General features: G+C 58.6%; 4 protein-coding genes across 9 annotated transcripts; all 4 read left to right on the top strand.

The window, feature by feature from the left end:
- The first annotated feature begins 4,683 nt into the window (after window positions 1–4,683).
- S100A3 (S100 calcium binding protein A3) lies at window positions 4,684–6,561 on the top strand. 2 transcript variants are annotated; one of them, XM_062193626.1, is made up of 3 exons: window positions 4,684–5,070; window positions 5,577–5,666; window positions 6,075–6,561. In XM_062193626.1, the coding sequence occupies exons 1-3, from the start codon at window positions 4,999–5,001 to the stop codon at window positions 6,240–6,242; spliced, it is 330 nt and encodes a 109-aa protein (XP_062049610.1). In that variant the 5' UTR covers window positions 4,684–4,998; the 3' UTR covers window positions 6,243–6,561. The 2 variants fall into 2 exon arrangements, with proteins under 2 accessions (XP_062049610.1, XP_062049611.1); XM_062193627.1 differs by having other exon boundaries at window positions 5,521–5,666.
- A 1,058-nt stretch (window positions 6,562–7,619) lies between these two features.
- Window positions 7,620–10,326, top strand: LOC133760989 (protein S100-A4). The gene is made up of 3 exons (XM_062193625.1): window positions 7,620–7,729; window positions 8,611–8,766; window positions 10,029–10,326. The coding sequence occupies exons 2-3, from the start codon at window positions 8,626–8,628 to the stop codon at window positions 10,191–10,193; spliced, it is 306 nt and encodes a 101-aa protein (XP_062049609.1). The 5' UTR covers window positions 7,620–7,729; window positions 8,611–8,625; the 3' UTR covers window positions 10,194–10,326.
- Window positions 10,327–10,957: 631 nt separating this feature from the next.
- On the top strand, window positions 10,958–15,564 carry S100A5 (S100 calcium binding protein A5). 5 transcript variants are annotated; one of them, XM_062193620.1, is made up of 3 exons: window positions 10,958–11,313; window positions 13,081–13,236; window positions 15,320–15,564. In XM_062193620.1, the coding sequence occupies exons 2-3, from the start codon at window positions 13,099–13,101 to the stop codon at window positions 15,461–15,463; spliced, it is 282 nt and encodes a 93-aa protein (XP_062049604.1). In that variant the 5' UTR covers window positions 10,958–11,313; window positions 13,081–13,098; the 3' UTR covers window positions 15,464–15,564. The 5 variants fall into 5 exon arrangements, with proteins under 5 accessions (XP_062049604.1, XP_062049603.1, XP_062049608.1 ...); XM_062193619.1 differs by having other exon boundaries at window positions 10,958–11,617; XM_062193624.1 differs by lacking the exon at window positions 10,958–11,313 and adding an exon at window positions 11,969–12,014.
- Window positions 15,565–16,588: 1,024 nt separating this feature from the next.
- S100A6 (S100 calcium binding protein A6) lies at window positions 16,589–17,878 on the top strand. Its single transcript, XM_062193618.1, has 3 exons — window positions 16,589–16,676; window positions 17,156–17,312; window positions 17,643–17,878. Exons 2-3 carry the CDS (start codon window positions 17,175–17,177, stop codon window positions 17,775–17,777), a joined length of 273 nt encoding a protein of 90 aa, XP_062049602.1. The 5' UTR covers window positions 16,589–16,676; window positions 17,156–17,174; the 3' UTR covers window positions 17,778–17,878.
- The last annotated feature ends 8,881 nt before the right edge of the window (window positions 17,879–26,759 follow it).

Here is a 26,759-nt window from a genome sequence, read left to right as displayed (position 1 = left end):
TGGGCCACTGGGTCTCCACACTGACTCAGTGCTCTGATCTGTGAAATGGGCCCGCACAGCCATTGTCTTGGCTGTCAAAAGAAGTAGTAGGTCCAAAGCCCGCAGGCTGTCAGGTGCTGTTCCACCTGCTGCCCCCACTGTAGCAAAGGCTCCCCTGCCGTAGTCCCAGCCCCAATGGCCAAACGCTCCCTCCCATAATTTCTTCCTGTCCCTGGGCCCAGGCCCTTTTGGCACAAGCACAGGGAATGTGCAGGGCCCACAACGTTCATCTTATCTCTCCCTAGGGGCAGAGCCAGAGCCGACCTCCAGGTAGTTGATGGAGGCGACAGTGGAGGGCAGAAGGAGACTCTGTCCTGTAAGAAGCCCTGGCAGTCAGGGTAGCGGCTGCTCTCCTGCGGCGCCAGCCCCATGCTGCTCCAGGGACGGGCACTGCCCAGTGGTCAGCTCCACATCTGCCAAGGTGGGAGGTCACCTGCCGGGCAGGCCCACGGCCTGGGGATTGAGTGTGTGGATGGTGGAGGGGGAGAAGGAAGGAGGCTGGCCTCCATCCGGCCCAGGGGCTTGCATTTGGAGCCACTGCAGGAAACAGGGACTTGGGAGGGACCTGCAGCTGGGCAAGAGGACTCTGGTCCCTCCACGGAGAGTTTAGGCAAGGCGGCAAGAGAAGCTACGCTCCATCTACACGGAGGCAGGAGGCTGGACGAGATGACCCGGTGAGGAGGGGCTGCCCCTCCACCTGCACCAGGTGACTCAGCAGGGGTTGTCCATTCCAGCTCAGAGACCGCAGCATGGACACAACAGCAAGTGGCACAAAGCACTTTCACGCGGGGTTCTTAGGGGGAGGCATCTCCCAAATCCTTTTGGAGACGAGGAATTGAAGGCGCTAGCAAGGTTGAGGATGGAACGTGCCGAGCGAGGCTGGGTGGTGGGGGATGGGAGGCTTGGAGGGAGGGTCCAGGTAAGGGGTCAACACACAGTGCCTGGAGCCAGACCTTTCTGTTTCTCCACCTGTCACTCAGGGGTCATCTCCTCCAGCTCTCCCAGTGGACAAAGGTGCTATTCCAGGGAGGTGCAGCTGCTCTCAGGAATGTGGAATCCGGTGGGTAGGGATGTGGGCTCAACGGCTGGGCTGTACGGCTCTTTCCCGACTAGCCACATCACATGCCCCCTTGGCCAGCACCGTGGTGCAGCAGGTTAAGCCGCTGCTTGGGACGCCGGCATCCCATATAGGAGTGTCAGTTCGAGTCCTGGCTGCTCTGCTTCTAATCCAGCTCCCTGCTAATGTGCCTGAGAAGGCAGCGAAATATGGCCCCAGTGTTTGGGCCTCTGCACCCTTGTGGGAAGCCCAAATAGCATTCCCGGCTCCTGGCTTTGGCCTGGACCAGCCCCAGCCACTGTGGCCATTTGGGGAGTGAACCAGGGGATGGAAGATTCTCTCCCTCTGTAAATCTGCCTTTCAAATAAATAAATAAATAAATAAATCCTTTAAAAAGGTGTCCCCTCTCCAAAATATTTTTCTTTCTTTTTTTTTCCCGGACAGGCAGAGTTAGACAGTGAGAGAGAGAGAGACAGAAAGAAAGGTCTTCCTTTTTCCATTGGTTCACCCCCCAAATGGCTGCCACGGCTGTCATGCTGTGCTGATCCGAACCCAGGAGCCAGGTACTTCCTCCTGGTCTCCCACGGGGTGCAGGGCCCAAGCACTTGGGCCATCCTTCACTGCCTTCCTGGGCCACAGCAGAGAGCTGGACTGGAAGAGGAGCAACCGGGACAGAATCCGGTGCCCCAACAGGGACTAGAACCTGGTGTGCTGGCGCCACAGGCGGAGGATTAGCCTAGTGAGCAGTGGCGTTGGCCCCAAAATAATTTTCTTTTTCTCAGCTCTGCCTTATTGTTCTTTGTAGCATTTACGTTACCACCTGTTAACCCTGGACTTGCTCTTGTCTGTTTCCCCTGCTAGATGGTCATGTGTGCAGAGCAGGGCCTCTCTCTGTTTATGGCCAGGCTCCCCATGCCTGGTAGCTGTCCCCTCTGGTCATGGGAAGCATGAGTGGCTGCTGGGCCTGCCACTCACCAGTTCCATGGGCAAGTTGCCCACCTCGGAGCTCATTCCGTGAACAGGTGAGAAGTCACCCATTCAAGCCCCACAGCAGCCCTGCGGGGAGTTACTACTATTATCCTCCACTCTTGGCAGGTGAGGAAAATGGAGCCGGAGAGGCCAGGTGACCTGCTTAAGGGAGGTGGCAGCGCCAGGTTGGCATGGGTGGGGAGCAGTGGTTGCCCTGGAACTGAGTTAATTGCTGGTCTGCGGTGGCCCCTACTTCTGCTGCATCACTGTCCTCTGTTCTCTGCCCCCCACTCCTTGCCTATAAAACAGGGCTAATCACAGCTCTTCCTTCCTCTCCTGCATCCAGAGCCCGCTCCCCTCCCCAGCAGGGGCTGAGTCTGTGAGTGGGTGACAGCCCGGGCACAGCGGGTGCTGGGTGCCGAGCACGAGGTCAGGGTATCATTAGCAGCCTGGCTGCCTCCGTGGCACCAGGCCCCCCCCCACACTACTGGCCTGGGAGTCAGAATTTCCTCCCCACCCCACCCCACCCCACCCCACAGTCTTCTGGGTCTTGGGTTCTCTTTCTGTGGAATGGGGAGGGGTCCCTCAGGCTTAGGGAAGAGGGAGAGAAGAGAGGAGAGGCGTGACGTGAAGGGTTTCCCACTTCTGGTCGTGTGGTGGTCTCTGTCTGCGCCAGTTAAAAACAACCACAAATTCTGGGCAGCACTCAAAACCCCTTTCTTGGTGACCCCAAGAAAGCGTAGTAGATTACGCCGCCACCTGCAGCGCTGGCATCCATTGAGCACGGGCTCCAGTTCTGGCTGCTCCGCTTCCCTTCCAGCTCCCTGCTAACGCACCTGGGAGAGAAGCAGACGATGGCCCAGATACTCGGGCCCTGCAATCCACGGGGGAGATGGGAAGAATCTCCTGGCTCTTGGCTTCGATCTGGCCCAGCCCCAACTGTTGTGGCCATCTGGGGCGTGAACCAGCAGGTGGAAGACCTCTTTCTCTTTCTTCCTCCCTTTCTCTGTCTCTCCCTTTCAAATAAATAATAAAATAAATCTTGAAAAGAGAGGCTTTTCAAAGCACCAAAGAGCTGCCCGTGGTAGGGGTGAGCAGGGTCAGAAGCTGAGCGGGAGCTGAGTCTGGGAGGGGAGCCCCGCGCCCGCAGGGTGTTGGCCACGCCAAGCTCAACCTCAGCGTCGGCTTTGATGGTGTGACGAGTGAGGAAGACAGAAACGGAAGCCCAGTGCTTCCCTGAGGAGGGCACTAGAGTGGGGGACACCCCCGCACCTTGTGATGCGGGGCCCCCCAGCCAGAGGAAACTGCCCCCACCCCGCAAACAGCCAAGACAGTTCCCTTGGTGCTGAACAGGGCGGGGGAAAAAGAAAAACCCAAACATTTTCCAAAGAACTCCAGCTCTCACTCGAATCTGTAGCTCACAGTCTCTGACATCACTTGGAGCGCGGGGTGGGAAAACCCACCTTGCTGGGCACCGCTCCCCCGACAGCACGCGCCCCAGAGAAGCAAGCAGCTCACAGCCCAGAGCCACGGAGCACCCGAGTGACTTGGCAGTAAGGCTCGGAGGGTGCCCGTGAGCCTCAGATGCTCTCCAAGGTCCCTCCACCCAGACCCCGCACAGGGACCCTCAGGGGTGCAGCCTAAGTGAGGCTGAAGTGCGTCCCCCCACTGAGTCTCCTGGGCGCCTCTCAGAGTGAAGAGCTGGGCAGAGGGATAGGGTAGCTTAGCCCAGCAGGAGGCAGGGGGGGATGCCTGGGTAGTGGTGTCTGAGGCCCAGCCTCGCCTTTGATGTGTGCGTGGGTAGGTGGGCGGGGGGTGGGGGGGCTGTTGAGGGAAGGAGGTAGACAGCCCCAGGGCACCCTCAGCAGTGACCTACTTGGGTTCCCATAATTGCTGCCCTCCTGCCTTGGGAGGCTACATATAGGGATGGCCCGGTGCTGGGCTCCCACAGCTGGACGCCGACACCAGCGGTGAGTGCCAGCTGCTCGGCTCCTGCCTGGGTTGGGGTCCCTGTCCCAGCAGGGACTGGCCGGGTCAGGGACGTCAGGAGCGGTGGCCTTGGGGTTCTCGGGTTCTCTTGTGCGGGGGACGCCTGTCTAGGAGCTTGGGCTAGGGGGAGTGAAGCGCTGAGGTCTGGTCCCCAGGTGGGGACAGTGGCTGGAAGTTCTCGGGCTGCCTTGGTCGGCCCCTCCTCCTCGCCTCCCTCCACACTTCATTCTTGGGGACAGGTTGAGACAGGCCAAGGCAGCAGGGAAGAGAGGATTCCCACCCGTCTCCAGCCTGGACAGAGGTGGCGCCAGGCAGGCCGGTAGGAGCACCTTCAGGGATAGAACCCTCTATTGTCTGGGAACACAAATGCCTTGCTCCAGGTCTGTCCCAAAGACTTAGATAGGCCCCAGGCAGTGCTTTGTCACCCTGCCCCCTCCCCGACCCCACCCCACCACCATTGGCTCCCTGCAGAGGTCCCAGAGGAGGGGAGGTGCCAGGGAGCCCTGTGGCAGGCCTCCCTCCCTGGGGGTGGGGGATGAGGGGGCAGGAGTGAGTCACTGGGCTCACATGGAAATTCTTGCTTTCCGGGCTGCCTGCCGAGGGTTTCCCCATGCCAGAGCTGTGTCCCAGAAGAGCATGGAAGGGGGCGGTGGGATTTAGGGGAGGCGGGAGACTCTGGGAAGGGCTCCCCCCCGCTGACAGACAGGGCTCAGAAGGAGGGCGCCAGCCTGGGGCAGGGCCCTGGTGGTTAACCCCTGAGCTGGCTCGCTCTCAGGACTCCACAGGGCCTGAGCCCAGAGCAGGCCTGTGAGGGGGTGAACCGGATAAGGCCCCGGGGACTCAGAGAGGGTGAAAGGCCCACTCAGGGTTGCACAGCCAGCGAGGCACAGAGCAGATCCCAGTGTTCCTCCTGCTGCAACATCCTTGGGTTGAGGGCAGCAGGCATGGTGAGACGGCGGCGCTCCTCTGACACCTGGGCTCCTCCGCTCACGCCCAGCTTCTCCCAGGGCCTGAGGGTGAGGAAGCGCTGAGCAGGGATCCCCGGCCTTCCTCCAGCACCCCCCTCCTCCATACAAGTCCCTGCAGGAAGGGACAACGGGATCCTGGAGGGAAGGAGGTTTCTAGGTTCAGGAGGCTGCAGATGACGAGACAGCCTCTGTGGGCGTGGGCTAAGGTGGGGCAGAGTCAGGCGCCCCACTGTGGGGCGTGCAGGTGGAGTGGGGGGTACCTCTCCCCGAGAACTTGGCAGTGACGCTGGGGAAATGAGACCTCTGTCCAAGAAAATACGACGAGGAGAGCAGGGAGTGAACCAGGAGGGGCTGGTGCCCGCAGGGAGAGCTGCTTGCATGGGGACACCTCTGAGGCCTGAAGCCAGGCTAAGGCGGGTCTGGGAAAAGCCCCTCAAGGGCACGGGAGAGCAGGGGGCTGGCTGGGGCCTCTGTGGGTCACACCCTCGTCTGTGGCAGGGAGGATGGCCAGGCCCCTGGAGCAAGCAGTAGCTGCCATCGTGTGCACCTTCCAGGAGTACGCAGGGCGCTGCGGGGACAAGCACAAGCTCTGCCAGTCGGAGCTCAAGGAGCTGCTGCAGAAGGAGCTGCCCACCTGGACCCCGGTGAGCACCTGGGCGCTGGGCCTTCCCCTTCCCGCGGGGAGACACTGCTGGGCCTCTACAGAGACCTGGGACAGCAACAGGGGCCGAGGCTCGCGTGCAGCGGGGGGTGGGGGTGGGGGGACAGCAGGAACACAGTTCTCATCACACCTGCTGCCGGGTAGACCTGCGGGGAGGCTTGAGGGAGAGCCCTGGGAAGAATGCCCAGCACACAGTAGGCCCTCAGCGGCACATAGTAGGTGCTCAACAAATGATCTGGGGTGGGGGAGTTGGGAGGAGGCTTGAGATGGGTGCCTTGTCAGGACAGGAAGGTTGCGGGCTGGGCTGGGGCCACTCAGGAGCAGAGGGAGGGCCAGGAGCGAAGCTGTCCTGCCTGCTGCATCCTGCCTCTCCCCCCACCTCCCTGCACAGACCGAGTTTCGGGAGTGTGACTACAACAAATTCATGAGCGTCCTGGACACCAACAAAGACTGCGAGGTGGACTTCGCGGAGTACGTGCGCTCGCTGGCCTGCCTCTGTCTCTACTGCCACGAGTACTTCAAAGACTGCCCTCCCCCAGAGCCCCCCTGCTCCCAGTAGCCTGTGCTGTAGTAGGGGGGGGGGAGCGCCCCGGCAGGGCAGGGTCTGCCCCAGGCCGTGCCATCTCTGCCCCCGGGTGGTCCTGGCTGTGCCTCCCACACCCCCTTCCCTTGGCCCTGTGCCCCCTGCAATGTGGAATCGTGCAGATCAGCCCTGCTGGAGGACCAGGGTGCCCAGCCAGTGAGGCAGCTCCCGCCCTCTTGTCTGTGCAGCGGACGGAGGAGGCGGGGATGTGCGGTGGGCCCTGGAGGCCCAGCACGGTGCGTGCCAGCAAGACCAGGACGGGATGGGCCTTTCCGCTCCTAATAAAGAACTGGTGTCCGTGTGGCGTGGTTTGGTTCTTCTGAGAGGCACAGGGCCTCGGGACACAGCCCTGTTGATAGCTTTGCTCTCCTCTGGTCTTTTCCACTGGGGAGCAAGGCTGAGGGCAGGAGCCAGAGCTCCCATGGGCCCTGGGAGCAGTTTCAGAGCCCGCAGAAACGCAATGGTTACAGCACAGGAACTCCCGTTCTGTCCATCTGTCTCTCAGGTCTTTGAAGGGGGGTGCTGTCAAGGAGGGCAAGAGGGCAGCCCGAGGTCCCAGGGGCGAGGGAGCTGCAGCTCGGGCCTCGTGACCGGATGCGCTGAGGAGGAGGGTAGGGTGGGGCGCTTGTTCCCTGCCCCGGGCTGTGGCAGCCCAGAGAGCAGCACTAATGGGATTAGGGTGTCTCAGGGGTTTGCTGCCAGCTGGGGAGGGGTCCTGTACTGGAGGCGGAAGGGGAGGGGGACAGCTTGAAGTGAGCCCCATCCCTGAAGCCACAACCCCCTGAGGCCCTTAAGCCCCCTCGGCTGCCCCTCACTCACTCCTGGACCCCCTGTGCCCTACCCTGAGGGGGTCAGCCCTGAACCTGACTCCCCCGTGTTGTGCCATTTCACCTCTACCTCTGCACCCCAAACTGGAATCTTCATCCCTGACACCCCCCTCAACCCCACACACCCCCTCCTGCCCACTCTGTGAGTCACAAGCCATACTGAGCCCCACACCTCACTCCCACCCCCGCTCCACCAGGACCTCGCCCCTTGATGTACCTGGGCCACTTGCCACCAGCCACCTGCCACCCCTGCCTCTCCTTTTCTCAAGGCCACTGGGACTACTTCCTCTGCAGCCCCCAGCCCCAGGCACTGCCCTCCCTCCCCGGCTCCCTGAAACTCTTGCTGGGCTGTGTGCACTGGGTGGTGCCCGCTCCATCAGCTCCCTGCTGGTGCCCACTGGGGCTGGCCCACTGCCCACGGGGGCCTGGCCGGGTCAGGATGCCCGGCTGCCGGCTGAGGCCGTGGAGGGGCTGTCCTGCTCACCACATCAGCCCACAGCAGGAGGGCAGTGTGCGCTCCCCCATTCCCTTGCCAGGGGCAGGGCCTGGCTGGGGTATAAATAGTCAGACCGCTGGGCTCTCCCCACTCTTCCTCTCGCCCCAGCCCTCCTCCTCTGTGCTTCCTCTCTCGGCTTGGTGAGTTCTGTGGGCCTGACTGGCACGCGAGGGTGTCACGGGCTGAGGCTGGGTGGGGGAAGGACAGGCTGGTGGGGGCCAGATGTGCTGAATGGACCCAGATGCACAGGCTCTGGGGTGCATGGAAGAGAGAAAAGGCAAGAAGAAAAGTGTGCAGCAGCTGGGTTTGAGCGCCCCCTCCCTGCCTCAGCCCTTCTGAGAAACTGGGGCTTGTGCGTGGTGTGGTGCGGTATGTGCCCGAGCCGGGGATGTGCACCCTGCTGCGGGGTTGCTGGGCTGCACCTGTGCACCCTCGGGTGCAGGAAGAAAGCAAAGGCAACTGAGGGCTTCCTTCTGCTCCCGCCCTGCGAGCCCCCGCTCTGCACCCAGCAGCTCAGCCCAGGAGAGCCTGGCCTCCCACCCAGCCCTGGCACCCCTGCCTCCGCCACCTCACCGGCCCCTCCCAACGACGGGCTGGGTGCCAGGCTGCCGGTTTTTTCCGCTGCAGGCCCCCTTGCAGGCCTCCAGCTGCCGCGCCCAGCGCTGGGAGGGAGAAGAATGGGCTGGGGCGGCCGTTGTGGCTGAGCTGTGGGAGTGGACGGGTGAGGGAGGGGTGGAAGAACGCTGTTGTTGGGACGAGGCCTGCAGCCGCCTCCGGAGCTTGGTGCCTGGCTCCCTGGAGCCCGTGCCATGGGCCCCACAAAAGTCCACGGTCCCAAGCATGCATTCCCCCCCCCGCCCACCCCCTCCTCACCAAGAGCTGTGCCTGCCTCTCTGGGTGTCCCCAAGGGCCAGAGAAGTGTCACCAAGGGTCTCTTGAGGGATGGGAGTGCAGGCAGGCATTCGGAACACATGGCTGGGGAGCAGGGTAGGATAAGGGTGCCCGTGCCTCCCGCCCTCAGATCCTGACCGCTGCCATGGCGTGCCCCCTGGAGAAAGCCCTGGACGTGATGGTGGCCACCTTCCACAAGTACTCGGGGAAAGAGGGTGACAAGTTCAAGCTCAACAAGTCGGAGCTAAAGGAGCTGCTGACCCGGGAGCTTCCCAGCTTCTTGGGGGTGAGTGGGTCCCCTGGGAGCAAGCACCCTCCCCCACCCCCACCCTCCAGCCCCCGGCAGGGGAGGCGCAGGCTCTGTGAGGCTGCAGGCTTTTTGTGGAATATCAGCTAAAGCTGGTGTTTCTGACTGCGTGGGGAAACTGGGGAGCAGAGAGCCTGCTTGGGGTGCAAACACGGCCCCAGCAGAAAGAAGGCTGAGAAAGATCAGGGAGGTTAGGGGCCCGACCCTCTGCCAGGTGCTCTGCACATCTTAAGTGGAAGGGAAAAAAAACAAAAACAAAAACCTCAGAGTTAAGTATTTCCCAAAGTAGTGCATGTACAAAACTGGTCTGGACCAAGACCGCCGACTGGCCATTCTTCACTCCAACAGTGAAGGGCTGGAGTTTCCATTTGGCTCGTAGATGTGAAGACACAGGTATAGAGACTCAACACACCTAAAGTGTTCCCCCCAACAACAGCGTCTACACCTGCATCTAGCAGTCCACTGTTTACAAGAGGGTATTGCAAAAGTTCATGGAAAGTAGTATGAAAAAGCAAGTTTATTTTGGTGCAAAATTTTGAAATCTATAGTTTTAAAAATAATACTCATTTTTCATGAACCCTTTGGAGAGTCTTGGGAAGCATGGGTTTCAAACATTTTTGTACCAAAATAAACTTATTTTTAAATTCTATTTCCGGGGCTGGGCATGGTGGTACAGTAGGTTAAACTTCCGCCTGCAAGGCTGGCATTCCATATGGGCACCGGTTCAAGTCCCTGGTGCTTTGCTTCCAATCCAGCTCCCTGTTAATGTGCCAGGAAAGTGGCAGAAGTTGGCCCAGGTACGTGGTCCCTTGTCACCCATGTGAAAGACCCAGATGGAGTTCCAGGCTCCTGACTGTGGCCTGTCCCAGCCTTGGCAGTTGAAGCCATTTGGGGAGTAAGCCGGCAGATGGAAGAGCTCTCTGTGTCTCTCCCTCTATAACTATGCCTTTCAAAAAAAAAAAAAAATTCTGTTTCCACACACTTTCTGCAGTAGCCTGGCATATGCTGTCATGATCATTACCTCACTGGATCATGAGGACAACCTCTAGGGAAGGTGTGTGGTCACTTCGTTTTGCACCTGCACCAGGTCCTCAGATGTCCCCATCCAAGGAGTACTCCCGTTGGCGCTGGCGTGGCCCTGAGGGTTGGGGTCCGAGGCTGGGCCCCCCACAGGAGAGCTGCAGGTGCCGAGCTGGTCCAGCCCGGGCTCTGCCCCCGCGGCTTCTGCTTTCTCCCTCCAGAAAAGGACGGACGAAGCCGCGTTCCAGAAGCTGATGAGCAACTTGGACAGCAACAAGGACAACGAGGTGGACTTCCAGGAGTACTGTGTCTTCCTGTCCTGCATCGCCATGATGTGCAATGAGTTCTTCGAAGGTTTCCCCGATAAGCAGCCCCGGAAGAAATGAAGGCTCCTCAGATGCCGCTGGGGGGCCCGCCCGCTGGGGTCTTCCCTGTCTGCAGTGGGCACAGCACCTTAGTCCCGCCCCTTGAGACATGTGCACCACGCTGAGCAACCTTAATAAAGAGTCTTAACACCTATGAGGCGCTCAGGCTGTGACTCTGGGGGCGGGCAGGGTTGGGTGCTGAGGGATGAGTGTGTGGTGGGTGGGGGGTAGGGCTGGGGGTGCTGGGACTTGAGCTGCAGGGTTGCAGAGCCCAGGAGTGAAGGCTGGGAGGGATGAGGAGTGACTGAGGGTGTGTGTGTGTGTGTGCAGGCATGCGTGTGACACAGAGGACAGGGGTGGGGCCCAGGCTGGGAAGGAGACCACCAGGGCTTGGAGGGCGGGGCTGTGGCACTGAGCCAGTCCACTCACCCTTTCCAGCTCCCACCAACCTTGACTCTGGCCGGCCCCTGAACCGAGGCTAGATGGGAAGGTCACATCTGTTCCTAGTTGGGGTCTGGAGAGAAGAGAACGGAGCTGAGTCAGGCAGAGGGAGTAGCCAGGCCAGAGGAGCAGGGGGAGGGGGCTAGCGCTCAGCCCCGACATTTGCAGCCCACGCCTGCCTGTCCTGCCTCCCCTTCTAGCTCATTGGCTTCACACCACGGGGCGGGTTCATCCTGGCCTGTGCCGGGTCGGTCGGATCTGCAAGGGCAGGATGGAGGGGCAGCGCACGGCCTCCAGCGCCCGGGATGTCTCTGGGGCTCTCCGACCCGCGATCCCTGCCCCCAGGGGTGGGGCTGGGGCAAAGACAAAAGGCCGGACTTGAGAAGAGGGGACCCTAGGCTGCCTCGGCTTAGAGTCTTGGGCTGACTGAGGCTGTGCCCGAAGCGAGTGGGCGTCAGGCCCCGAGGCCCGGGCGTTTGCTCCCCCTCTCCTCTCACCCCACTGAGCTGTCCCCTCAAGTTTCAGGGGAGGGGGCGGTGACTCATATGCTGCCCCCACCCCAGTGGGACTGCAGCAACCTGGGTAGGACCTCGGCGCTCCTCCTCCCAGCCTGCCCGCCTCCCGCCTCCGCACAGTCCTCCCGGGGCAGCCTCCCGCGCGGCTCTCTTCGGAAACTCCTGCTGCCTAGCGACCGACCGAGGTGGGCACTCACCCTCAGAGCAACACCTGAGTGTCCCCCAGGATACGACCCCACCCCATCCGTGACTGCGCCCTGAACCCAAGCCCCAGCTCCATCCCATCCTGGGGTCCCCGTGTGTCTACCTCCCCTCCTTAGTTCCTAGCTCTCAGCCGTCTGTGACAAGACTCCAGCAAGTCCCCATGAGACAACCATTTATTTAAAGCTTTGTAAAAACCACACTGGCTGATGGATGACCTTGCCCTTGACAAGGAACTATCTTCCTTCCGGGGATCCCCACCTCCAGGTGGTCTTCTCTGCTCCGGAGGTGGGTGGGAAGGTCTCCAAGAGGAGAGTGGCGGGGGTGGGGGGGTGGGGGGGGACGACGACGACGACATGGGGCACATCCGGTGTGTGGCTCTAGGCTTCCTGTGGTTCAATCAGACTGTGAATTCTGCTTTTTGGTTGAGAGTGGAGTGTGTGCAGATGAGCTCAGTGTGCCCCACACCCCTGTTTGTAAACAAGGAAAGGGAAATTGGCAGAGGGGTTTCTCCTGGCCCATCCCTGGAGATTCTGACCGGGGCCTCCTGATGTCCCTGGCCCCTTTTCATTGGCCCTTTCTCTCCCGTGGGCTCCTGGGGACTGGGAACAAGGAATAAAGTGAGAGCAGGGGGTGGGAGGCTGCTTCTGCTTTCAGTGGAGTCTCTGGGCTGGCGCTCTCCTGGGTGGGTCCTTCCTTCTTTCTCCCCGCCCGGCTCTGGTGGCCGTGCCGAGTGACTAGCCGGTGGGTGACAAGCTGTGGTGACCTCTGCAAGGAAGGCCTGGCCCCTCGGGTGCTCAGGGAGGACAGGGCAGTCTCTGGAACGGTACTTGTCTGCATCTCCTGGGAAAATGGCTCCGAGGTGGAGCTGGGGTCGGACCCAGCCAGGATGCTCTGCAGGCCCCTCGAGGCCCTCACCCTTCCACGGTGGTCCTGGCTGGGTTTCCTCGAGGTGGGAGAAGCTGAGGTTTCTGGGTAGTGGGAGATGAACAACAGGTGCAGTTCAAGAATGGCAGGGTGGGATTTGGGCTGGAGGGGAGAGCTGGAGACTTCTTTCCCCCAGCTAAGGACTCTCTGTAGGACTCACCTGCGGCTGAAGTCTGGGTGTTGCCATCTTCCTCCCTGGGGGAGGGAAGTGGTTTTCAAGCCTGAGTCACGCGAGCTCCAGCAGCCTCTTCCCTCTGTGGAGGTGGCTGTCCTGATGGCTCGGGGTCTCAGGGTGATTCCATCCCCAGCCCCTGGCCAGTCTGCAGGTGCACAGTTCTCAGCCTAGCCAGGCAAATCCAATCGCCTCCCTTCTGCTTCCTCTTGGGGATCTTATCTCCCAGCTGCAGCCCCAGCCTCTGGCCCTGGACTCTCTCTTTGCCCTGTCCCCCACTTTCACAACAGGCACTCCTTGAGAGCAGGAGATTCATGCGCCCGGGCCAAGGAGGGTGACTAAGGTGGGAGCTGCCTCTGGTGAACCAGTGCCCAGGCTGGAGGGGCACTGTTCCCCGCCTGCCACCAGTTCTTTGGTGTTTTGGCATCGTCTTGTCCTCCCTCCGTCCCCCTGTTAACAAATCCTAAGCAGGAGAGGCTGCTGTCTCCTTTGGGGGCTGGCTGGTCTCACAGCACAGGTCCTCTGCTTGGTGGGTTGTGGTCTTGTCCTGGGTTCCAGCCCCTGGACCTTTGAGCGAGGGGCCTTGGAGGTGGGCGGTGCTGGCAGCGGGGAGCTCAGGCCCCCCGAGGAACGTGATGCTCCGCTCTCCCAGCTCTAGAGCTGCATTGTGATGGAGACCCCTCTGGAAAAGGCCCTGACCACGATGGTCACCACTTTCCACAAGTATTCGGGGAGAGAGGGCAGCAAACTGACCCTGAGCAGGAAGGAACTGAAGGAGCTGATCAAGGAGGAGCTGCATCTTGGGGAGGTAGGAGACGCTTCCCTCACCCCCACCCCAACGCCCTTACACAGAAGGACGAGCGTGGCCATCTTGGGCCAAGAGAGCCCTAGACCCCGTGCTGGGGGCCCCGCCAAGGTCTCCCTGGGAAGGAGGAGGCTGAGCCTGGGGGTGGATCTCAGACTCTCTGAGGGTTAGAGCCTTCCGTGGCAGGGCCAGGCTCTTGCAGTAGTGGCAGAACCCATGCAAGGGATCTCAGGGGACCAAGGGGTCCAGGGCTCTGCTGTGCACTGCTCGAGGGCAGGGACCCCTCCTGCTTCTTGTCCCCGTGCCCGCACAGCCAGGGCTCTCAGACTGCCCTGGCGCATGAACCACAAGGTTAATCTGTGAACGTGGGTGGGAAGGGGGCAGAACCGACAGGTGGAGATGGGGCGAGGGAGCTGACCGGCAGAAAGCCCAGGAAGGAGGGCATTCTGTCCTTTTACAGGTAAGCAAAGCGGGGCTCACCTGCATTCTGGGACTTGTGCAGTGACACCAGCTGCTGAGAGGCTATGCTGGACCCCAGGCCAGGCCCGGGTCTCACCCAGACTTTGCCCTTGGACAGTCAGCTCGAGGGCCGTGGCCATCACCATGAACCCTGGCGGGCCTCCCAGGCAGAGGGTGAAGCAGGGGAGGGTGTCCCCAGGCATGCTCTCTGCCCTTCCTGCCAACCAATGCTTCCTGGAGTTAATGAGGCCAGAGGGAGGGGCTGTGGCTCCAGCAGGGGTTAATTACACTGGGACACAAGCCCAGGGGAAGGCCTGCCTATAATAGAAGCTCCAACTGGGGACCAGGATCACGTCACAGAGAGGCAGTTTCCATCTCATAGGTCCCAGCATCCGTCTCCTCTGAAAACCTGCACCTGAGGGCGGGATCTGCCTGTCTGAGTTTCCCTCCTGTTCTGCCCCAAGGCCCTGCTGTCTCCTGCTGGTAGAGCCAGGCCAGGAGGGCAGGAGGGAGCTGGATCAGGGCCAGGCACCAGGCTGGGCCTGGGCTCTCCCGGCAGGGGAGCCACGCACACTGGCTTCTTGCAGCCAACGCCCCCTTCTCAGGGGAGATAAATGGCCTGAATCCTTTCCGGCTGGCCCTGCAGAGTAAATCAGAGACGCAGATGAAGCGCGGTGCCACACGTTATTATTTTCTTTTTGTTTCTTAATTTGAGAGGTAGAGAGACACAGAGAGCTCCCATCCTCCATGCACTCCCCAGATGCCCAGCTGCAGCAGGGGGCTCAGTGCAGACCTTGGTGACAGGGACCCAGCTGCCTGAGCTGTCCGTCACCTGCTGAGTCAGAGGGCCTGCATTAAGAGGAATCTGGAATTGGGAGCAGAGCTGAGGACTTGCACCCTGACGCTTGGATGTAGGATGGGGTGTCCTAACCGACAGCCTGACCACCACGCCAAATGTCTGCCTCCCCAGCCAGCTTTGCTAGGTTCTGGTGTAAAGTCTGAGTCATTATTTCTTTTCTTTTTTTTTTTTTTAAAGATTATTTATTTATTTATTTGAGAGGTAGAGTTACAGACAGTGAGAGGGAGAGACAGAGAAAGGTCTTCTGTCCGTTGGTTCACTCCCCAAATGGCCGCAACGGCCAGCACTGTGCCAATCCGAAGCCAGGAGCCTGGAGCTTCTTCTTGGTCTCCCACGTGGGTGCAGGGGCCCAAGGACTTGGGCCATCCTCCACTGCCTTCCCAGGCCATAGCAGAGAGCTGGACTGGAAGAGGAGCAGCCAGGACTAGAACCGGCACCCATATGGGTTGCTGGCGCTGCAGGCAGGGGATTAACCCACTGCGCCACAGCGTCAGCCCCTGGGTCATTATTACTTAGGATGTGGGAAGGTGTGTGTGGGGGGGGGGGGGAGGAAAGGAAGGCGAGTCTCATTTTCCTGTGTAAGTTACTAGTGCCAGGCTCTGCTAAGTGTGGGCCGGGGGCAGATCTGGGGTCCAGACGTACACAGTGGTGGCATAGAGGTTGACATCACCCTCAGGCTGCTGGGGCGGGGCGGGGCAGGGCGGGGCGGGGGGGCAGTGGTGGGGCAGGGCCTGCAGGTGAGCTGCTCCTGCCTCTGGGCCCTTGCAGAAGATGAAGGAGAGCAGCATCGACCACCTGATGAGGAGCCTGGACAAGAACAGCGACCAGGAGATCGACTTCAAGGAGTACTCGGTGTTCCTGAGCACGCTGTGCATGGCCTACAATGACTTCTTCCTGGAGGACAGCAAGTGACCCGGGGCTCCCCTCTGCCCGCACCGTCGGCTCCTGCCCCCCGACAGGCCCCCTTGGCCCCTTACCCTGCACTTCCTCCCACACAGGAAATAAAGATTTTTCCTGCCAGGTGTTTTGAAGGCGTCTTGTGCACCTTGGTGGGAGAGGGAGGTCCTGAGACAGCCCGTGGGTGTGAGGGACCTGGGGCTCCCACCCCACTTCCTGTCCTCCAGTGCCCATGTCCTGGAGCTTTGTGCTGACTCCCCTGCTCCCCGGGAGATGGGGGAGTTGGGCCAGGCGTCTGCCCAGATGCATGGCAAGCTAAGGGAAGGGCCCCGGGAGCCAGGGTGCAGGGTTGTGGATGTGGCTCCCAGTGGTGGTCTCACCCCGGGGGCAGTGTGGCCTTCAGGCCAGCCCTTCGCTGCCCTCCATGTCCCCCCAGCACCTCCACTCCCCAAATCGGTTTTGGGGGCCCCTGCTTTTTTCTCTTCTCTCTCCCTGTCAAAATCTCTCTGGCGGTAATCTGGAAACTTTCCACTCTAGTGTGAACAACTAATGATGCTTCCTGGGCTTGGCTCCCGCGTGTGGGCACAGTAACTGGCAGAGGCTCCAGCGCCATTCCTGGCAGTGGGGGAAGGGATTCGCTGTTGGTGGGGGGAGGTGCACCTGCAGATCACCTGCCGCTCTGCCTCCTTCCTCCAGGCAAGGCCGGCGCTGTACACACCTGGGGGGGGGGGCACCTGCACACTGTGAGATTCTCCACCTTCGACCCTCCCCACCAGGGACCCTGCCTCTGGGGACACCTTCATGCTTTGGTGCTTAGGTGGCTAAGGAAGAAGCAGGACTGACCAGGGGCTTTTTCCTCTTCCTCCTCTCCCCTCCCCCACGCTGTGTCACGTGTCACGAAAAGCACACCGAGCTACAAAAATTAGGGAAACTCCCCATCACCGCTTGCAGTGGTCCCCACTAGGCCCCCCATACTTCCCCAAAGTATCCGGCTACCGGTCCCAACTAGGAGCAGAAGGCGCGAGGAGCCGTGGCGGGGGGGGGGGGGGGGGGCGGGCGGGGGCGGGTTGTGCAAGTCCGGGCGCAGGGTGGGGCTCGGGGCGGGCCGTGGGCCCTGCGGTGGGTCCCGCCCCGCCGGCCTCCCCGACGCCTGCCGCTATAAGGCCGCCCGGCCTCGGCCCAGCCTAGGTCCTGACCGTTCCCTCCGCGCCGCGCAGCCTGCAGTACCGTGAGTCCTCCCTCCCCTGGGCGGCCCCGGACCTTCTCCCTGCCCCGGCCCGCGGGCGGTAGGCGTTTACGTCCGTACCGGGCGCGTCTGTCTGTGGAGCTCCTGGGCAGGAGCGTCTGGACCACGCCAGGCAGGCCCCGGGCTAAGGCATCCGCTGGCTCCCGGTAGAGTGCTCTCCGGGCGCGGGAGGGTGTGTCCCGGGCGTGTCACTACCGCGGTGTGTGGCCCGGCCGGCTGTGCCAGAGGCCGAGTGTGCTGCCGCCCTCCGTCCTAGCCCAGCCACACTCCGCGGCCTCCCCTGGAAGCCCTGGAGGGTAATTCACAATTCCCCACCTGGGGGCACCTGCTCCCTGGTCCAGGCCTCCCCTCACCCCCTTCCCCTAATGCTACCCCAAGTGGCCAAGGCTGGGTGTTGGGGCAGGCAGCGTGGGGAGTGCAGAGTCTGCTGCCCTGGCACTGACCAGCCCCTCTGCTGCCAGTCCCTGACCAGTTGAAACCATGGCAAGCCCCCTGGACCAGGCCATTGGCCTCCTGATCGGCATCTTCCACAAGTACTCCGGCAAGGAGGGTGACAAGCACACCCTGAGCAAGAAGGAACTGAAGGAACTAATCCAAAAGGAGCTCACCATCGGCTCTGTGAGTAGCTGTCCCCAGGCCCCGCCCGTTTGCACCTGGTAGGAACAGGGTTCTGAAGGTGTGTCAGGTGCACCTGACTCCCACGTGGCCACATCCCAGGGTCCTGGTCCATATGCTTTACTGAGCCTTGGTCCCACTCTCCTGCGCGGGCGGGGCAGGGGGTGCTCTCAGCCTGGTATTCACGCGGCTGAGTGAGGAGCAGGAGCCTAGAAGTCAGGTGGCTGCTGTCCCTGGTGATAAGTGGGCAGGGAACCCTTGAGGGCCGCCCGGGAAGGGAGCGAGTGGGGGTCCTCCTCACCACTGAGCGGCGTGTCCCCTCTGCCTCCTCAGAAGCTGCAGGATGCTGAGATTGTCAAGCTGATGGACGACCTGGACCGCAATAAGGACCAGGAGGTGAACTTCCAGGAATACATCACCTTCCTGGGGGCCTTGGCCATGATCTACAATGAAGCTCTCAAGGGCTGAAGACAGACTGGGGAAGGTGGAGGCACCCCTCAGGGGCCTGTCTGGGTCACACCCAGTGTGGGTGATTGTAAGATAAATATATTTTTGTTGTTGTTAACCTACCCTGTGTCCTGGCTTCCCAGTGATTTCTGACTCCTCCTGGGCCTGGTGATGCGCCAGCTGGCAGAAGCACTTGGGCACGGTCAGCCTCTGAGAGTGACTCCTGCACCCACCAGGCCCGAGGAGCCCCCCACCCCCTCCCAAGGCTGCTGCTCGCTCCTAGGGGGCCTTTGGGCAAAGCCATCTTCAGGAAAGGCTCTGGGATGAGCTTGGAGGAGAGGGAGCCGGGCTGGGCTGGGCTGGGCTGGGCTGGGCTGTGATGGGCTGAGGTCTTCCCGAGTGGGACAGAGAGCCTCGCGGGCTCCCGGAAGTGTTCCGGGTACCGGGAGAGGGGAGGGGCTGGCCAGGCCCTGGGTGGGGCCCATTCACTTTCTCTCCACCGCGAGCCTGGGCTGTCTGAGCCTGTCCACTTTCTACCGCGAGCCCGGGCTGTCCGAGCCAGGCTTGACCGTTCCACGATCATGGAGGCCACAGTGTGAAAGGGGTGACTGTGGCTGCCCGTGTCCCGGGTGCGGAGAGCTCTTAGTTGGGGGTGGTGGTCGGAGGAGCTGGCAGCACCATGGAAACGTGGATCAGAGGGTGCGCCCAAACAGGGCGGGATGAAAAGAACAAACAAATAGAATACAAAAAGTAACAAAACCCCAACAAAACCAAATAGGGCCGGTGGAGGTCGCTGGGGCTGGGCCGAACGAACGCAGCTTCCAGGCCTGCAGTCAATATTGACCCAGCCGGTCCCCAGCAGAATGAATCACCGGGTTCCTCGGGAGCCAAGCCCCGCCTCCGGCCCCGTGCAAGAAGGCGGAGGGCGACCCAGCCGCAGTGCGCCGCCGCGTTCGCTCTGCCAGCGGCGGGGTGCGGGAGGGGGCGAGCGTGGCTCCCCTGCCCGTGCGGGCCCGTGCCAGCCGCGTGAGGCCCCTCCAAGTCAGCGCGGAAGATGGAGACCACGGGCCTCCCCGCTCCGACTCGCCGCCCCCCGTCCCAGGGGCCCAACGGGGTGGAATTAAGTTGTCTTCTTTTCCCATTGGGTGTGGCCTGGCAAACAGCGGGCAGCCACACCTTCTGGAGCCTCGCCCCCTCTGGGTGCCGCTCCTGCGCCGCAGGGACTGGGAGTCACCCGGCTGGGCCTGGGGAAGCCACCCGGGACCCGGGCTCCCCGCTGCACCGCCGCGACCGGGCCTCGGCTTCCCTCTTGGAAAAGTACCGCTCCGCCCGCCCGGTGCCTGCCGCTGCCCAGCGGCGCGCGGTCTGGGGCGCCGAGCCAGCGCCCTCGCGTGGGCAGAGCGCGGGACGCTGCGGGGGAGAATCGGCTCTGGGCCGCAGCCTCCGCCCAGGGGATGTCAGGGTCGGGGGGCATCTTGTGGCTCCCAGGAATCGACTTCATCTGAGACGCGCGTGCCAAGAGCAAGCCCAACAGGGGAAAAGCTGAGCACCGCAGTCGTAGGCGAGGGCCCGGGAGCTGTTTTGGTGCGGGGGCCAGGCCCTAGCCTCGTTATTTCCTGGGGGCTCTGCCCAGAGCTGGCAGAAAAGAGAGGCGCACCGTCCCGCTGCTGAGTGCACAGGGCTTTGCCCCTGCGTCTGCACAGCAGTGCGGGGGAAGCAGCAGCGTGGACGTTGAATAAAGCAACGAAGAGCAAACAGCGAATCGTTTGTTTTCGGGGTGCACTGTGTGTACAATGTGTGTGTTTGGAGGGGAGGGCAAGGAAGCAGACTTTACCATGGAATCCAAGGGTGCGGCCGTCAAGGCGTGGGGTGGCCAGGTGCACACCGGCTGTTTTATTGCTCTAATTGACTCAAGTCGGAACGGAACCTTCTGAGCACGACCTGGGCTTCGAGGGGAAGGGGGTGAGCAGCTGTGGTTTGTGAGGGTGGCGCTGCGCCCCCTGCCCTCCCCTTCTGCGTAGCTGAGGTTAACCCTGCAGTCTAGTTACCCGGATGCCCCAGAAGCTAACAGCAGCCACACAGCCGGTTCTGTAAGCTGGGGCGGGCCCAGGTAACAGGAGCTTAGGACTGAGTCAGGGGCTAGACCTCTGCTCTCTGCCAAGCAAACGTGAACTAGAACACCACCGTTTTCATTTGTGCTGCGTTTTATTTTATTATTATTTATTTATTTGGAAGGCAGATAGAAGCCTGGGGCCCCTTCCAGGTCTCCCAGAGGGAGTGGCAGGAGCCCAAGCACTCAGGCCGTCTGCTGCCTTAGGCGGCTGGATCTAGAGCCGCGAAGCCAGGACTCACCCTGGTGTCCTGATACGTGAGCTGGCGCTGCAGATGGCGGCTTAGGCTGCAGTGCCACGGCGCCAGCCCGGCACCTTATTTTTATAAGACATATCTGGCCCATTTTCTCTTGTCATAGGCAGAATTCCATGTAGTATGTACTACCAACCAGCGAGAAGGCTGAGTCACAGGGACGTCAGAGCCTGCACCCAGGTGGATCTGTCAGTTCAGAAGCAGCTGCAGGGGGCGGGTGGGGCGGGGCACGGCGGCTGTGGCAGTGGGTTGACTCCACCTTCCACACCGGCTTCCCATCTGGACTCTATTCGAGTCCTGGCTGCTCCACACAGGATCCAGCTCCCTGCTAATGACCTGAGAAAGCAGTAGAAGATAGCCCAAGTCCTTGGGCCTCTGCACCCTCGTGGGAGACCTGGAGGAAGCTCCTGGCTCCTGGCTTCGAATCAGCCCAGCTCTGGCTGTTGCAGTCATTTGGGGAGCGAGCCAATGGATGGAAGACCTCTCTCTCTGTCGCTCCCTCTTTGTGTGACTCTGACTTTCAAATAAATAAAATAAATCTCAAGAAAAAGGAAGAAAAATTGAAAGATAAGTTAATTTTGGTGCAAGAAATATGAAATCCGTGCAAATATTTTTGTAATATGCATTTCCATGAACTTTTTTAAGACCCCTCATGTATGAATAACACAAACCCCATTCAATTTAAAAAATGAGTAGGGCTGTTGTAGCTCAGCGGGTTAACCTATCACATGCAGCGCATGCATCCCATATGGGTGCCAGTTGGAGTCCCAGCTGCTCCACTTCCAATCCAAGCCCCTGCTAATGCTCCTGGAAAAACAGCAGAGGATGGCGAGTCCTTGGGCCCCTGAAACCCACGTGGAGACCCAGATGGAGCTGCTACTCCTGGCTTTGGCCTGGCACAGCCCCAGGCGTTTTTGGGGAGTGAACCAGTGGAAGGGAGATCTCTCCTTCTCTGTCTGTCTCTCCCTGTCTGTAACTCTGCGTTTCAAATAAATAAATACATCTTAAAAAGAAAAATGGACGTTAGCATTACCTTTCACCCCCTGGCTTTCGGTCCTGGCCATTGCGTGTATCACTTCCTTTCTTAATTTTTACGACATACATTTTCGGCTCTAAATGCTCTGTGGGTTTGTATGCATTGTGAGCTTTGCATAAATGGAAGAATATTGCATGCATTCTTGCGGTGGTGGCTTCTTTTCACTCCACATCTTTGACACTGACCCAGGGTATCTGGTGTAGCTCTAATTCATGAAGGGTTACTGCTCTACAAGAGCTCATCCTGTGACTATAATCTACTTTATCCTGCCTACTGCTGAATGTCATTTTGGGTTATTTCTGTTTTGCCCAGTTGCAAACTGCTTCTGTGGGCATTCGTCTGTTTGCCTCCTAGGACGCGTGAGTCAGTTGCTCAGATTTATAGCTCTGAGCAGGATTGCTGAGCTATGAAGTTTTTATACCTTCAGTTCTACTAAAAAGTGCCAATTTTTATTTATTTATTTATTTGAAAGAGAGAGGGGGAGAGACACAGAAAGGCCATTAGCAGGAGCTGGATTGGAAGGAGAGTGGCTGGGACGCAAACCCTGTGCCACAATGCCAGGCTCTCTCTTTTTAGCTGAAAAGTGTATTTACTTATTTATACAAGAAGAGGGACAGAGAAGAGAGTGTTTCCATTTGCTGGTTAAGTCCCCGCAAAAATGTCTGCAGTGCCTGGGGCCGGGCCAGGCCAGAGCTGGGAGCCAGGAACCTAATCCAGGGCTCCCCCATGTGTGGCAGGAACCCAATTACTGCAGCGGTCCCCACTGCCTCCCAGGATCTGCGTGAGCAGGAAGCTGGGATTGGAGGTGGAACTGGGGCTCAAACTCAGGCATTCTGATAAAGATGCTGGTGTCTCAACTGCTGTCCTAGCCACTAGGCCACGTACCCACCCTGCCAACTTGTTTTTGTCTGAATTTATACTCTCTCCAGCATGGCATTAATGTCCTAGTTACTCTGCATTCCCCCTTTTGTTTTGTTGTGATAATGTTGTTGCCAATCTAGTGGTACAAATGTTGGCAGAGTGTTTAAGTTTGTGTTTTTCTCATTACTGATGATGCTGAACATCTTTTCACATGTTTGTTGGCTATACATTTCTCTTTCTGTGAGGTTTCTGCCTTTTTTTTTTTTTTTTTTGAGATTTATTTCTTTTTTTGAAAGGCAGTGTTAGAGTCAGAGAGAGAGGTCCTCCATCCACTGGTTCACTCCCCAAATGGCTACAACAGCTGGAGCTGTGCTGATCCAAAGCCAGGAGCCAGGAGCTTCTTCCAGGTCTCCCACACTTTCATCTACTGCTTTCCCAGGCCATAGCAGAGAGCTGGATCGCAGTGGAGCAACCGGGACTTGAACCGGGGCCCACATGGGATGCTGGGGCTTTACCCGCTACACCACAGTGCCAGCCCCAGTTTCTGATTTAGATTCCTGCTCTCATCCTTACATGTGTTGCAAATACCTTTCCTAGTTTGTGGCTAGTTTTTCCATTCTCACTGAGGGTTGAGAATAGAGAAAGCCTTAATTTAAATGTAATTAACTTAAATGTGATTAAATTTGGCATTCTTTTCTTGCTTTGTGCTGTTTGTATACTACTTGGGAAATATTTTCCTATCGTAATACAATGTTTTCCTATAATATCCTTTTTTTCCCCCTAAAAATGATTTATTTATTTATTTGAAAGGCAGAGTTAGAGGCAGAGGCAGAGGCTGAGAAAGAGAGAAGTCTTCATCTGCTAGTTCACTTCCCAAATGGCCAAAACCAGCCAGGACTGGATCAGGCTGAAGCCTGAAGCCAGGGATTTCTTCCAGGTCTCCCACGTGGGTGCAGGGGCACAAGGACTTGGACCATTTTCCATTGCTTTCCCAGGTGCATTAGCAGGGAGTTGGATTGGAAGTGGATCAGCTGGGATTTGAACTGGCACCCATATGGGATGCTGGCACTGCAGGCTGTGGCTTAACCTGCTACACCATAGCACTGGACCCTCCTATGTTACCTTTTTAAAAATATTTATTTATTTATTTGAAAGAGTTACACAGAGAGAGGAGAGGCAGAGAGGCAGGGAGAGAGAGAGAGAGAGAGAGAGAGAGAGAGAGAGAGAGACAGAGAGAGGTCTTCCATTCACTGGTTCACTCCCCAACTGGTTACAACAGCCAGAACTGCACCGATCTGAAGCCAGGGGCCAGGAGCTTCTTCTGGGTCTCCCACTCAGGTGCAGGGGCCCAAGGACTTGGGCCATCTTCTACTGGTTTCCCAGGCCATAGCGGAGAGCAAGATCAGAAGTGGAGCAGCCAGGACTGGAACTGGCATCCATATGGGATGCTGGCATGCAGGCAATGGCTTTACCTGCTACAGCACAGTGCTGGCTCCAGTCAAATATCTTTTTAAAAAAATTTATTACACACACACACAGATCCTCCATCCCCTGGTTCACTCTCTAGATGGCTGCAACAGCTGGAACCCGATCAGGCTGAAGCCAGGAGCCAGGGGTGGCATTCAGGTCTCCCAGGTGGCTGGCAGGGGTCTAAGCACTTGGGTCATCTTCTGCTGCTTTTCCCAGGCCATTAACGTGGAGCCGGATCAGAAGCAGAGAAGCCAGGCATGAGCCAGCACTCATACTGGGTGCCAGCCTTGCAGGTGGGGGCTTTGCCAGAAATGCCACAATGCTGCCCCCCAAAGTCAAATTTAACTATTTTCCACACAGGTAAGCAATTATTCCAGAAAGATGTGTTGAAAAGTCCCTCCTTGTGTTGCTTTGTGGCAGCACCGGAGGAGGAAGATGGCGGCCACCTTAGTAGCCGCTCGGGGAGCAGGTCCGGCACTGGCCTGGGGGCCAGAGGCCCTAGCAAAAAAAAAAAAAAAAAAAAAAAAAAAAAAAAAAGTCCCTCCTTTTTTACCACTCTGCAATGCCAGTTGTATAATAAATGTATGTGTGGATGTTAGAGTAAAAAAAAAAAAAAAAAAAAACCAGTGTTTTTCCTTTCCTTTAAAAAAAAGATTTTATTTATTTATTTAAGAGGCAGAGTTACAGAGAGAGGGAGAGACAGAGAGAAAGGTTTTCCATCTGCTGGTTCACTCCCCAGTTGGCTGTAGTGGCCGGAGCTGGGCTGATCTGAAGCCAGAAGCCAGGAGCTTCTTCCAAGTGGTGCAGGGGCCCAAGCCCTTTGGCCATTCTCCAGTGCTTTTCCAGGCCATTGGCAGGGAGCTGGATCAGAAGTGGAGCAGATGGGTCTCGAACCGGCCCCCATACGGGATGCCGGCACTGCACGTGGAGGCTTAACCTACCACGCCATGGCACAAGCCCCCTCTTTTCCTTTTTTAATTTTTTTTGTTAAAGTTTATTTAATTTTATTTATTTGAAAGGTAAAGTGCCAGAGAGCAAGAGAGATCTTCCATCTGCTGGTTCACTCCCCAAATGCTGGCAACAGTTAGGGCTGGATCAGGCTGAAGCCAGGAGCCAGGAACTCCACCCGGAACTCCCATGTGGGAGGCAGGGACCCAAGTACGCGAACCATCATTGCTGCCTCCTAGGATGCACATTAGCAGGAAGCTGGATGAGAAGCGGAGGCCGGATTCCCTCCCCGGTGCTCTGACGTGGGATGTGGGCGTCCCGAGTGGTGGCTTAACCACTTGTGCACGTTGCCTGCCTGCTTTCCCTTTCTACTCTCGAAGTTGTTTTCCCCTTCTCACACAGCAGTCCACACGGACGACTTCTGGGACCTCAGCATGTGGGGTTTTCCACACACACACACACAGCCAAGCAACTGTGCAGCGGACACCAGCCGGCATCCTGTAATTCGATCTGATTCTGGCACTGCCTCCAGGTGGAGAGAGGCAGCTCCCACACGCTGAGGGCACCGTGCACAGGTGGAGACCTGTACTTCTGGGTTGTAAATAGGAGTTTCCCAGGCCGCGGCCTTGGGTTTGGTTATTGCACAACAGTGGCTCATAGAGCTCACTGGTGTTTGCTGGTGTTTCATAAAGAATATTACAAAGGGTATGGATGAGTAGCCAGATGGAAGCGATGCACCGGGTGAGTGTGCGGGAAGGGGCGTGGGGCTTCCGCGGCCTCTCTGGGTGCCGCCCTCCAGCACCACCACGCACTGGGTCATCCACCCGGAAGTTCTCTGAACCCAGTCTTCTCCTGTGTCCTTATGGGGGCTTCCTTATGTTGGTGCGATTGATTCCACCCCTGGCTGCTAGTGATCAACTCAACTTCAGCTCCCCTCCTCTCCTGAGGTGGGGTGGGACAGAAAGCTCCAGCTCTTGAACCCCACCTTGGTCTTTCTGGGGAGCAGCCCCATCCCAAAGGTCTCCAGTGACCCCCATGACCCTCTCACCAGTCCTCTCATTAGCTTACCAAAGACACTCACCACTGGGATTCCAAGGGTTTAGGGGCTATCTGTCCAGAAAAGGGGATGAAGACCAAAGGTGCATTTCACAGGCAGGGGTTGTGGTACAGGGGCCACGTTGCTGCTGGTGATGCCAGTATCCCATACGGGAACGCTGGTTTGAGTCCCAGCTGCTCCACTTCCTATCCAGCTTCCTGCTAATGCACCTGGGAAGGCAGTAGAAGATGGCCCAGTGCTTGGACCCCTGCCTCCACATAGGAGGCCCAGATGGAGTTTTAGGCTCCTGGCTTCAGCCTAGACCAGCTCTGGCTGTTGTGGCCATTAGGAGAGTGAGCCAGAGGATGGAAGTTCTCTTTTTCCCTCTCTCTCTCTTTCAAATAAATTAATACCTTTTTAAAAAGATACATTTCACAATCATCACAGTGGGTGTGTTTCTGAGCTTCCTTTTCTGTTCCACTGATCTGTTTCTTTGCCAATACAATGCCATCCTCATTGTTATACTTTAATAATCGTCCTTGATTTCTGCTAAGGCCAACCTCCCACTCGCTCTCCTTTTTTTCAGGAATATCTCGGCTGTTGCTGACCCTTTACTTCGAAATACACACTCTGTGGGTGATGTTTGTTGTGGTTAAGATCCCATGTGGGGTGTCCACAACCTACATCAGAGGGCCTGGGTTAGACTTCGAGCGCCAACCCCAATTCCAGCTTCCTGCTAATGTGCACCCCCGGAGGCAGCAGTTTTATTTTATTTTAAAATTTTTATTTGAAAGGCAGAGTTAGAGAGAGAGAGAGAGAGAGAGAGAAACAGAGAGACAGAGAGAGATATCTTCTATCCACTGGTTCACTTCCCAAATGGTCACAATGGCCAGGGCTGGGCCAGGCTGAAGCCAGGTGCCAGGAGCTTCATCTGGGTCTCCCACGTGGGTGCAGGGGGCCCAAGCACTTGGGCCATTCTCCACTGTTTTCTCAGGTACCTTAGCAGGGAGCTGGATCAGAAGTGGAGGCCCCAGGACCTGAACTGGTGCCCACGTGGGATGCCGGCACCTCGGGCAGTGATTTAACCTGCTGTGCCGCTGCGTCAGTCCCATGAGCTTTATTTTAAAATCATGACACAATAATGATTTTTTCAAATGTCCCTCCCTCCTTTCCTCCCTTCCTTCCTCCCTCCCTCCCTCCCTCCCTCCCTTCCTTCCTTCCTTCCTTCCTTCCTTCCTTCCTTCCTTCCTTCCAAGATTTAAAGGCAGAATTACAGAGAGGCAGAGGC

Source organism: Lepus europaeus, chromosome 5 (genome assembly GCF_033115175.1).
Source record: "Lepus europaeus isolate LE1 chromosome 5, mLepTim1.pri, whole genome shotgun sequence".
NCBI lineage: Eukaryota > Metazoa > Chordata > Mammalia > Lagomorpha > Leporidae > Lepus > Lepus europaeus.
This window is presented reverse-complemented; position numbering and strand designations above follow the sequence as displayed.

Coding starts and splice junctions, on each gene's coding strand:
- S100A3 (XM_062193626.1), top strand. CDS start 4,999: ATGGTGAGACGGCGGCGCTCCTCTGACACCTGGGCTCCTCCGCTCACG. Junction 5,071..5,576: donor GCTTCTCCCAGGGCCTGAGG/GTGAGGAAGCGC, acceptor TGCACCTTCCAG/GAGTACGCAGGGCGCTGCGG. Junction 5,667..6,074: donor AGCTGCCCACCTGGACCCCG/GTGAGCACCTGG, acceptor CTCCCTGCACAG/ACCGAGTTTCGGGAGTGTGA.
- LOC133760989 (XM_062193625.1), top strand. CDS start 8,626: ATGGCGTGCCCCCTGGAGAAAGCCCTGGACGTGATGGTGGCCACCTTC. Junction 8,767..10,028: donor AGCTTCCCAGCTTCTTGGGG/GTGAGTGGGTCC, acceptor TTCTCCCTCCAG/AAAAGGACGGACGAAGCCGC.
- S100A5 (XM_062193620.1), top strand. CDS start 13,099: ATGGAGACCCCTCTGGAAAAGGCCCTGACCACGATGGTCACCACTTTC. Junction 13,237..15,319: donor AGGAGCTGCATCTTGGGGAG/GTAGGAGACGCT, acceptor GGGCCCTTGCAG/AAGATGAAGGAGAGCAGCAT.
- S100A6 (XM_062193618.1), top strand. CDS start 17,175: ATGGCAAGCCCCCTGGACCAGGCCATTGGCCTCCTGATCGGCATCTTC. Junction 17,313..17,642: donor AGGAGCTCACCATCGGCTCT/GTGAGTAGCTGT, acceptor CTGCCTCCTCAG/AAGCTGCAGGATGCTGAGAT.